Source organism: Opisthorchis viverrini (genome assembly GCF_000715545.1).
Source record: "Opisthorchis viverrini unplaced genomic scaffold opera_v5_115, whole genome shotgun sequence".
Taxonomy (NCBI): domain Eukaryota; kingdom Metazoa; phylum Platyhelminthes; class Trematoda; order Opisthorchiida; family Opisthorchiidae; genus Opisthorchis; species Opisthorchis viverrini.
The window spans coordinates 918,452-930,482 of NW_008751773.1; the positions used below are offsets into that span (position 1 = coordinate 918,452).

At 41.6% G+C, this 12,031-nt stretch overlaps 2 protein-coding genes across 2 annotated transcripts in view; one reads left to right on the top strand and one right to left on the bottom strand.

The window, feature by feature from the left end:
* The window catches only part of T265_05917 (hypothetical protein), a gene marked incomplete at both ends in the record, with an annotated part of 46,598 nt that extends 34,854 nt beyond the window's left edge, over positions 1-11,744 (bottom strand). The window contains 5 exons of the mRNA XM_009171052.1: positions 2,722-2,877; positions 3,915-4,007; positions 4,056-4,316; positions 9,726-9,842; positions 11,430-11,744. Of these exons, the coding sequence (XP_009169316.1) occupies positions 2,722-2,877; positions 3,915-4,007; positions 4,056-4,316; positions 9,726-9,842; positions 11,430-11,744 (942 nt within the window). The remainder of the gene's footprint in view (positions 1-2,721; positions 2,878-3,914; positions 4,008-4,055; positions 4,317-9,725; positions 9,843-11,429) is intronic.
* Positions 1,622-6,673, top strand: T265_05916 (hypothetical protein; the record flags this gene model as incomplete). The annotated part of the gene is made up of 3 exons (XM_009171051.1): positions 1,622-1,689; positions 2,716-2,863; positions 6,518-6,673. The coding sequence occupies 3 exons, from the start codon at positions 1,622-1,624 to the stop codon at positions 6,671-6,673; spliced, it is 372 nt and encodes a 123-aa protein (XP_009169315.1).
* Positions 11,745-12,031: the final 287 nt, after the last annotated feature.

Consider the following 12,031-nt stretch of genomic DNA (forward strand, 5'->3'; position numbering starts at 1 on the left):
TTTTCTTTTAAGAGACAAAATCCCATATGACGAACGACATATCTTTCGTGCTTCATCAGGACTTTGAGTAACACCAAAACAAGATAAAATAAGATAAGAAAAATAAGATAGTGGGACGCATGGAGGCAAAAGCTGAGTATAGAGGGTGACCGTTAATGAAATGATCAACTTCAATTTATGCCGGACAAAGTTTGCAATATCCGCTCGGTCTACTAAACTCACAGTGAACTCTCCTTGACCACATATGCCGCCCGCATATCTTGGCGATACTTATACCGATCGATTAAAAGAATGACGACAGATTAACATTGGTGACACTCAAAAGCGGCTCAAGACGAAGCTTGGTCACTTCAAACTTCCTCTGTCGATAAAAATGGAACAGCCTCTGATAACCCTACATCACGTACCGATTTATCGTGTTAATGACCCTAGAGAATGTCGAATAAACAAATATGTTACCTCGTCACCAGCAAGCCCTTATGGCTCAATCCAGACTTACCCAACACCCCTTAACGTGCCTTGAGACTAATAAATGTATGTGCTTAAGAAAAACAATGACAACTTTTTCGTCGCTTAAAAATGGGACAGTATGGAACGTTGGGAACAACACCACATCCTTCTATAAGATTAAAACCCAAATTTCTGTCATGAACAAGAGAATGGCAAGAAGACACATATGGCACATTGTCAGCATTCTGACTTTGCCTGCCCAGCTACATTCAGGTCAGGTTATGGCTTAAGAAGAATGGAATAAAAGCCGTACAGAAAAGCTACACTACTAGCGCCGTCTACTTCTCAAGGTTGAATGAAAACCCGCCCTTATCAAAAACCTATAAATGGAGCTGCGGCTTTGAAAAAAGCAACCTCCCTGTATTTTCACAAATGAAACTACTCACAAGGTTAGTGAAAACTCTTCGACAGCCCACGACGGTTTCATCAGGCTCACAGGCTCATCAGGTAGGCGCAGTCCCCGAGTTCCCATCAACCTTATGTTCTATTTGAACCCAAATTGGACCGCTTTTCGAGAAATACACTCGTTTGCAAATCAATTTGGTTTTCACGAAAGACTCAACTGAGTTTCTCGTTTATGATATTCTACGAGAGATTCAGTTGAGTCTCTGGTGAAAACAAAATTGATTTGCAAACAGGTGTATTTCCCTCTGTATTTTCTTCAGGATACTCAACGAACGTATAGTGTTCTGTCAGGTTCTTCAGTCTAGAATGGGTTTCAACTAAACAGTAATCTATAGAAAAACAAATAAAATTCGTCTGTTTTGAGTGCGTGAATTCACTAATACAGTTCTAAGGGCCGCTTTGTTTGACTCTTTTATTGGTGAACTTATGCAGTCAAGAGGACTTGTAACCTAGATCATAGCCTTGCATGAAGAAGGCATGAGAAGGATCATCCCTTTTTCCACGCTATAACGCCTGAGTCTCACAAATGGATAATAACGGTGTGAGTCATTTCATGACAGATATTCACATAATTTGAGAAAGTAACTCAGCTAGAAATTATCATCCTCGTAAATGCACACAAAACCTTTATTGCCAGTGAAAAATGAATATTTTGGAGCAGTTAACCGCCTTTTGCAATCCCTAAGAGGTTCACCTTTGTGAAGTAATGCAGCATTACAGTATCACTGTCATCGACTCATTAATATTTGTCCCCGAGAAGATTAGCAAACAAGAGTAAGTTAAAAACTTCATTTCATTCAACACCATGTAAGGCGAATGAGACAGAAGCATATTCCCATATCGNAAAAGTGGGTTACCTAGAATAGACCATCATCCAGCAGATATATTCAAAAAGAAAAATATCTGTATTCGTCTGTCGGGATCGGATAATCCCATTAGACTGACCCAAAACAAGTCTATGTAGATTACCATACCAAAGTTTAGTGATTTGTTTTCAATGTCTTTACTTCACTAAGTTGCTTGGTAGATTTTTCCTTAATTAATAGACGACTGAAGACAGAAAGTTTATAAAATTATGACGTATTTTACTGAGATAGTTCAACTTTAGAGAAGTCAAAAATGGCGACAGGCCCCAGAAACCAAAATCCCAGCCCCAGGAGAAGGATTGATCAGAATTTCAAGCGAATATATAAAGCTTATGTGAAGTCTACAAGCAAAAGACGACATGATCCCTCAGCCTAAGTGATTCACACACGAGACGGACACAACCGAACTTTTTAGATCAGCGAAAAGCGCTATTAATGTAGTGATGAGGTAGAAAAATTTTGATCCACACTTAGTATTGCATTTCAGCACTTTATGCTGAAGCTGTTTTATTATCGTTGGAGATCACCAGTAGTGCACACCACAGGGAACTCAAGTGAGATTCGACTCCATGACAACCTGAATGGTATTTGAACCCTGCATCGTTTGGCAAAAACTGATCGACCAGCGGACTGTTTCGTCGACGAGATGACGCTACATCATTTTTGGACCGCTTAAGCTACGTCATGTGCCCTGGAAGTGACTGGCTACCCAACGATTACACAAACCGTGGATCAGGGAGAGTTATAAGAGATTTCGGTTTCTAAACAGATTGTTTGGAATCCGTGTTTTGGGTTATTAGTAGATCGGGTCGGTTGCACTATTGTTAACCCATTTTATCAGCCCTAAAAACTTTTCGTTTGCTCATTTCCTTTGTCTCATGCAGTGACATTAGGGCCCCATATTAGTTTTTATACAATTCAAAGTAATTACCAGACTTACCGTATTAAACTCCTTCGCCATTGCTAAATGGGTAATCGAGTACAGTTCATCCTCACGTGACACAGTAGGCGTCAAAGCGCACTCCAACAACTCCACCCAACTTCCATTTCTTCCGTACGGCCAATCAAATTCAGCCGAGCATGTAAGCAGTGTATTCTGGTGGGGCGGTGAGGAACACTCAGAAATTTATCAAAAGGGAAAAGATTAGCCGTGGACTTGTTATAAAGAAACCTTTCAGATAAAACTGGGTTTTTTCGCTAGCATTCAGATGGGAATATATACCAGCCAAAATAAATTTCAGTTATCACAACTCGTACAAATTGCCTGTGTGACCCTTTCGAAAGTATTCATCAGTTCCATTCCGAAACCAGTACAGACCATTGTCGTTTCGATTTGACGCCCACTGCAACTTCTGTGTCCACGTGCATCCGTTCTTATAAATTTTTTAAGGTCCAAGAAATATGCCCAACCCATTTATATTAGCTGAACCCGATGGAAATTCTTTCTCCAGTTTATAGCTTGCACTATTTATTTCATGCCTTTTCTTGACATGAATAATTCAGTTCCCTTGGTGTGACCCTAAGCGGTCCACCTAATGATCAGAATTCTGTGAACTGTTAAACACTCTATTTTATCTACTGTTCCATAACTTATATACGGGGTGGACGTTGTCAGTCGACAAATTTGAGTGTTTTGAATGCTGACGGATCCCAAAATGTATCTGAGAATAGAAAAAAATTTTGCAACTTTCATCTTGTTAACCCTTCGTGATTTATCTCACCATTAGTCACACCACCGTCGTTGAATACTTGGTGAGCAGCGTTATTGTGGAGTAATAATGCACCTCAACACCGAAAACTTACGACGAAAAACATGAAAATGTAGGATGGGACCGTATCCGGTGAAGATAGGCGTTACAAAGTTTCATTGAGTTCGTTATGAAATCCCCTGCTATTTAACAAGATCACAAGCAGCATCTCCGCTGTCCACAGTGATAATTATTAGACACGGATAAGCATTACAAAAGCCTAAGTAACCTATTGAGAAAACGAAGTCAAAGGAATTCTGCACCAGTATTTCCTCACCAATTCCTTTCAGGGAGTTGATAATTTACGGTAGAGTTTACAGTTTGCAATAAAGAGAGCTGCTAAATTTTTCAGGTACCTCACATAGTAACGCGGTCTACCACTTACTTCGGGCAGCTTGTCGTAGCATTCACTAGAGTTTGCGTTCTGTGCTTCCAGACACCCGGTAAGATTCCATTTGTATTCCAGGATGGCCATCTTCTTGGACGACTATGAATTAACAGTCTTCAAGTATGACCAATCACTTACATTTTTCACAATATAAAAGTATTCGGTATAAGGAGCATCAGGAGGCAGCTGACTTTTCTGCTTCAGTTGTTCACCGATGTCTCTGATAACCTCTTGATATGCCTTGGTGGATTTGATCAATTTTTCGGGTTGTGTATGGATTTCCCGCACTGGTGTGCCACTGTCGAACCCCTCGGCTCGTAAGCACTCGGAGGTATCGATCATCACATTATGATTGTCCCAAACTCTTTGCCAGACTAAGAATGCACAACTAACATTCACCTGTTTGAACGGAAGAATTGATTCACTTCTATTGCATGGAGTTAAAATGCAAGAAGGTAAAAGGAAATACATTTTAAAAAATGAACTCGGTAAAAAATGAACGCTGCTTTAATACTCTGTTGGGTCTGACCTCTTGAAGTAGGCAATCAGTTGCCCATTGGTCACAAAGTTATAGGGGGGGAATTTGTCAGATGTGTAGTAGCTCTTTCTCACGACAAGAACAACTTTCCCATCAAATGATTCTAGTTACCACCTCTTCCAACGATCGTAAAACATATCGTCAGTCGCTCCTATCACGTTTTTACATATTATAAGATTCAGGCGTCTGAGGCTCGTGCAAAATTATGGGGGGCAAGTTCGACATTTTTGAATGTTTTTCTCTTCCGTGCACATACTATCATGCATGTATTATCATCAGGAGTTCCAGTGCGCTTTTGATTCTGTGAGAAACCTAATTAGGCCTCTCGGAATGCACCCCATATTTTACCGCAACTGAATCCGTCTAGGATTACTTCAGCGGTGCCGCATCAAACAACGCAGTGTGCCAACACACATGCCATCTTTTGAATCCGTGAATTGCAAATTCAGGGAAAGAGCAACAGAATTCAACAATTCACCATCCAGGAAAATGGTGATAGATCTGGCAGCACACGTCATCTTTGATTCATCGCCTGAAATGGGTAGTTAGATTGCAAATGTTTCATCACAACTGAGACGACATCATCAGTCCGCCCTTGTGTACGGCAGTGTGGTGTTGCATCAGAGGTTGTGCGCAGCAACCAGCGGTTGACATTTTGTTTTGTGCTAGAAATCAAGTCACCGTGGTAATCGAAAACCACGAAGGAGATTAGGTACTAGACCGTACCACACACTTCAACCAATGATGGGTTTTCGGTAGCTCAATTTACAGAAAAATTTGTTCATAATCTCAACTACTATCGATATTCGGGAAGGAAGCAAAATACAGCAGACGAAAAACTTTGAACACTATTCTTGATACACTGAAAATAGAATTCTCCCGCTTCGTGTAGCCTCCTGATGCTTTAGATGAAGAGGTTACGGCGGACAAACCACGGTGGAGTGTCTGTCTCCCTTAATTCGCGAATTTTAAAGTTGAGTAATGAAAATCTTGTGTGCGTCGATGTATCGAAAGTACTGCGGATGATAAACAGAACATCTTCTGTTTGTTCTCCTACATAATTTATTTTTCCCCCATTACGCTTACATCCGCGTCTGCTCTCATTCAAATAATAACAACCAGTATTCGTTCGTTTTTTTAGATAGACACTGCAATACTACCCAGATACGAGCAAAATGGAAGGATAAATGCAAACGTGAAAATCAAGCGTGTTTCTGAAGCCTACCAATCGGTCATCAAATATTCATCAAATATAGTTTTCCACCGACCGTATGCATTCTTCAAATTTTCAGTGGCTTCTGTATATTTCGAAATATTTTTGAGATTTGCCATAGAAACATTCAGTCAAAACCTCCCGGCAACTTGCATGTGACCAGGTTCCATCACAAAGAGAATGGACCTTAGCGTGGAGTGACGTTTTGTGTTTGGGCTATACTGCGGGGTGTCCGTGGGGCACTCACAGAATAGCTCATACCAGATTGGTCAGTGGTAAGAGTTCTGACGAACACAGGCTCCTGGCCCTCGAGGTTAGGGTTGGAACATGTGCAGTGACTTCCTATGTAAAAATTGAAGTGCACTTGCATTTCCCCCCGAACACCGCTGCTTTGGGGTCAGTGGCACCTGGCCCTCGATGTAAGGGGTTGGAACATGTGCAGTGACTTGCTCTGTAAAAATTGAAGTGCATTTGCATTCCCCCCCGAACACCGCTGCTTTGGGGTCAGTCTTCTTGGCCAAAGGCTTTGGTTGAAGGTCCCAGTTACCAACCTGTCCAGATATGGGTCCTCTTAATAATGATCTCATCCCACATGGGTCTTCGTATGATGTAATCAGCCGGGTCAGCTGCAAAAAGCAGGGCGGATAAGTGAAAACAGGCAACTGCCAACGCGTTCTTACTTTTTTGTCTACTTTTTCCTCCCTCTCTCCTCATCCCATTAACAACTCTCTCCGTGTGTGTCCATCAGTTGGGACTGATGACTCCATTCGTCTTACATCGGTTTTGACAGTTACATCTGCGCGTCACCCGGCATTGATATGCTCAGGAACCTCGAAACAGATATTTTAGTCCCAAGGCCCAGTCTATCTGGCTTCTTTTAGTGTTCGCACTCTGAAGCAGGCAGGACAACAAATTGCTCTTGCTCTTACACTGAAATTGATTGACATATATGTGTGTACGACAGCGAGGCAACGATGTCAAACAGTGAAGTTGTGCTGTGGATGATGATGATGATGACGATGATGAATCTAGGTTCCTGATAGTGATGGTTCATAAGGAATTGCTTTATTTATGAAATAGCTATTTATGTCGCCTTTTGACTATTAGTACCACAGCACTGGAACATTCACTTGGTGTTGATTTGGCTGCGGTTCCTTACCCAGTTAGGAGCCCATCGATTCAATTCGTCGGTATACTCTACACTCGCCATAGTAACCAATATGAAACGGTTGTACATTGCTTCGTAGCTTATCAATGTGCGTTACTTCACGCCAGGTTAAAGTAGTCCCCCTTCACTTCCTGGCTGAATGCCATCATGCCTCTAACATCTTATATTATGGATGTGTCAAGTAATGTACAGCCGCCGCCGGAAATAAACCACCGCTTAACCGATGCCAGTTAAAATAACCCTGTGAAATTTGACTTGAAAGTAATACTGACGTGTGGCCTGCCTCCCAACGATGGCCGTCTCGGTTACTTCATGAGCGCGAACCCCGTGAAATATGTATGAGGAATTCAGTAGAGCACTCATCGCCGTTCTATATCTTCCCTCTCAGCTGGGGACATCACATGGTCTCATACCCGCAACATTCGCGTTAATGTTTATATGTGAGTTTTACGGCAGACTTGCAGCAAATATATGCAACTTCTCTTCATTGACTGAATGTTGTTTCATATGGATTCACGTTAACTTTCAACAGACCTGTGATTTTAGCAGGCAAAAGCTAGCCAATTAATGTCACTCGCCAGGTGATTGAATTTCCTCTTGACCACAATAATTTGGTTGCATCTTTGAAACCAAAAAATCGCGTGCACAGAAAGACGGAGGTCATCTGAAATATTAAAAAAAACTGTGGCTCGCCTGTCACGCATTTACGGGCTTGAAGCGTCTCCTGTAAATCTCAACTTCATTATGTCAGCTTTGCAGCAAGTATCCAATTGACTTTTGGAAACTCTGAGTAAGATCTGGTCATTTACGTTCTGGAATGCCCCAGCTGTCTTCAGAAACGTGGCTGTTGTCAGCTCATTAAATCAGAAAACAATAGCTTCACCTTTCTAATAGTTCCATCTCCTCAAGAGGCTCACCCTCGTCAAGTCAGGTTTTCAACAAGTCACTTGTTGTTGTTTACCTACAAAGTCTGCATCCACGTTTATGAAAACCAACACTCGCATACATACTGATATTCACTTTTGCGCTTTTAGGCATATATAGCCCAGTGACCTTTGAGTAAACCACTATCATTTTTATGTCGCAGCTGTAAAGTCAGCATATCTGTATCCCCTATGTAGAAAACTTCGTTTCTGAGATAGAAACACTAGATGTGGAACCAAACTCAAGGCGGTCATAAAAAGCGCCCAGCCGAATATGACTACCTTATCAGATGAAACGCCTGTAAGAAGAGACAAAATCTGTCCCCGCAGCAAGTATTCCGAATTAAACCATTCCCTATAAGAACCCCCCCCCATCCCATTTGGTTTGGTATTCTTACCCTCAAATGTGTCTTTTAGAAAGACAGCTACAATCCCCCAGCAAAGACTATCCGAAACGCTTCTTACCTCCTCTCCAGGTACAGTTAATCTTTCGATTCACTTTACTTATCACAGCCCCTTGAAGTTCTTAAAATAGGCCTCAAAATGTACTACACATTGTAATTCTTACCCTCAAATGTGTCTTTTAGAAAGACAGCTACAATCCCCCAGCAAAGACTATCCGAAACGCTTCTTACCTCCTCTCCAGGTACAGTTAATCTTTCGATTCACTTTACTTATCACAGCCCCTTGAAGTTCTTAAAATAGGCCTCAAAATGTACTACACATTGTAATTGTTACTTGATTCACAAGCGATTCAGCTCACCTGTATCCATTGACTTAGTCGATCGAAATGCTGTCCCCGCTGGTTTCCCCATTTTCCGAGCTACAGAAACCTCTGTTCATTGTCTTTGAACAGGAGGAGGATGACCAGCACATTAAAATCCTTGACTGATAATAACTTACAACATTTCCATCTCCCCCCAGCCCTCCAACTAAAAATATACTGCCTTCCTCTCCACCGGTAAAGGCATAAGGTGATGTGAGAAAAAGTGGTAAGATTCCCTCTGACCATCCTGCTTCATCTGGAATCTTCAAACAGAACTTCGCATTCAATTAGGATTATGGTGTGTTATAACATGTATAGTAGTGAGCAGAAAGTCAGAAATATAAAATTGCTTCGTACTAATAATCGATAACTAGTCATTGGCCCGCATTATGCTGTTACATGAGAAATTGCAGATTTTTCGGGTCGAATGATGCTCAGAATCATAATCACACACTAGAACGTTCGTACGTATAAAGCAAAGCCATTTATCGATTTTTCGAAAAAAGCAGCAGCGGTATTTCACTGTGGCACCCCAATGGATCTCAGACCTATCCTGACCACATCAGTTCGTAGCGGGGAAATCACTGTTCCTCGTGCGGAAAGATCCGTTCTAGCGCTTACTTATTTAATTCCAGCCTATTTGATTGAAATACATACTAAGAGGTCTTTTATCGTGAGAAAGATAAAGTTTGTCGGTAAACTTCATACGTTCCTCGAAATTTCGTCATCATCCTAGCAATTCTATGTACTTTCTTTGTGTTCTTACAGTCGTTTATTACTCTGCGCCACTCGCTGGGAAATTCAGATTATTCTGGTGAGTCCACACCAAAGGTAAGCACTGGAGCATCCAAATCGTCTGAACAGGCGGCTTGTTTACGCTCGGACGATGTGATTGGTGTGCCCGTCTCGCATGTCAGGTATCAGAAGTTCAAATCAAATCACACCATTGGATATACACCACTGATGAGCTCTAATAAGAGCGAAACTCAAGTTCAGTGCTTGCCTCCTATGGTGTAGACTCACCAGAATAATTACATCAGAACATGAGGACAACCATTTAAATGACAATGGTGTGAATATGAACCAAAAACTTATCCCACAAAACCCCGCAACTGAAACCATAGCCAGATTAATTTGACATCCACCACCTGCCAAACATTGAGCGAGCGATTCGATAGAAACCACAACCAATGAACTTACCGAATTCCCTTTCGGTGCACAAGCTTCTTCATCATCTGGATTCTGCAAAATGGTGTTTTTCATGCAATACGTTGGGTGTAGTATCAAATCTAGTTCGTAAATCGCCCCCTTATGTAACTGTGTACGTTGAGTGATTATATTTTTCAGCACAATGACCAACCCATTTGCGTCCACTAGAAATTTCACGTTGTGCCTTGAAGTTCTTAAAATAGGCCTCAAAATGTACTACACATTGTAATTGTTACTTGATTCACAAGCGATTCAGCTCACCTGTATCCATTGACTTAGTCGATCGAAATGCTGTCCCCGCTGGTTTCCCCATTTTCCGAGCTACAGAAACCTCTGTTCATTGTCTTTGAACAGGAGGAGGATGACCAGCACATTAAAATCCTTGACTGATAATAACTTACAACATTTCCATCTCCCCCCAGCCCTCCAACTAAAAATATACTGCCTTCCTCTCCACCGGTAAAGGCATAAGGTGATGTGAGAAAAAGTGGTAAGATTCCCTCTGACCATCCTGCTTCATCTGGAATCTTCAAACAGAACTTCGCATTCAATTAGGATTATGGTGTGTTATAACATGTATAGTAGTGAGCAGAAAGTCAGAAATATAAAATTGCTTCGTACTAATAATCGATAACTAGTCATTGGCCCGCATTATGCTGTTACATGAGAAATTGCAGATTTTTCGGGTCGAATGATGCTCAGAATCATAATCACACACTAGAACGTTCGTACGTATAAAGCAAAGCCATTTATCGATTTTTCGAAAAAAGCAGCAGCGGTATTTCACTGTGGCACCCCAATGGATCTCAGACCTATCCTGACCACATCAGTTCGTAGCAGGGAAATCACTGTTCCTCGTGCGGAAAGATCCGTTCTAGCGCTTACTTATTTAATTCCAGCCTATTTGATTGAAATACATACTAAGAGGTCTTTTATCGTGAGAAAGATAAAGTTTGTCGGTAAACTTCATACGTTCCTCGAAATTTCGTCATCATCCTAGCAATTCTATGTACTTTCTTTATGTTCTTACAGTCGTTTATTACTCTGCGCCACTCGCTGGGAAATTCAGATTATTCTGGTGAGTCCACACCAAAGGTAAGCACTGGACTCGGGTTTCGCTCTTATTAGAGCTCACCAACGTGTAATCCACTACTCCACCAACGCACGTTGGACGCATCCAAATTTTCACGTCTGAACAGGCGGCGTGTTTACGCTCGGACGATGTGATTGGTGTGCCCGTCTCGCATGTCAGGTATCAGAAGTTCAAATCCCGGCACACCATTGGATATACACCACTGATGAGCTCTAATAAGAGCGAAACTCAAGTTCAGTGCTTGCCTCCTATGGTGTAGACTCACCAGAATAATTACATCAGAACATGAGGACAACCATTTAAATGACAATGGTGTGAATATGAACCAAAAACTTATCCCACAAAACCCCGCAACTGAAACCATAGCCAGATTAATTTGACATCCACCACCTGCCAAACATTGAGCGAGCGATTCGATAGAAACCACAACCAATGAACTTACCGAATTCCCTTTCGGTACACAAGCTTCTTCATCATCTGGATTCTGCAAAATGGTGTTTTTCATGCAATACGTTGGGTGTAGTATCAAATCTAGTTCGTAAATCGCCCCCTTATGTAACTGTGTACGTTGAGTGATTATATTTTTCAGCACAATGACCAACCCATTTGCGTCCACTAGAAATTTCACGTTGTGCGTACCAGTAGAGCTCATCATTTTGTTCGTTAAATTTCCTTATAGCTAGTCTTGTCAAGTTGACTATTCGGTCACTCTTTAGAGCCTCTTCTGAGAGTTTCAGTGGTTTTCCAACGTATGTCCTGGAAGCACATCCATCTACAATCAATCTCGACGAAAAAACCGTCACCATCCAACCAATGAATATCTTCGTTATACATAGGCATTCTCGAGGGAGATTGAAAACCAAACAAAATCCAGTTAAAAGAGCCATAAGCAACATCGGTTTCAACCCAGAAAACATTGAATGAACATTCTTATTAGCCAAAAGTAGATGCTGGCAGAGAAAATAATCACGATTTACTACACCGAATTGCATCCTTCGTCAGTCGGAGGCATCCGAAATTCGATCAAAGGGACATGAATGCGAGAATGTTGGCATCATCTGTAGGCCCATGTATCTCACTGCACCCAGTGCAGTTCAGCAGCGAACGTTCAAATCTTCTCCAGAAACGTGGGTCGCTTAGTTCTTATTCTGGTTGTTCACAGTCACTGTTATTTATCTCTCGGCTTCACGCGTTAATCACTAGT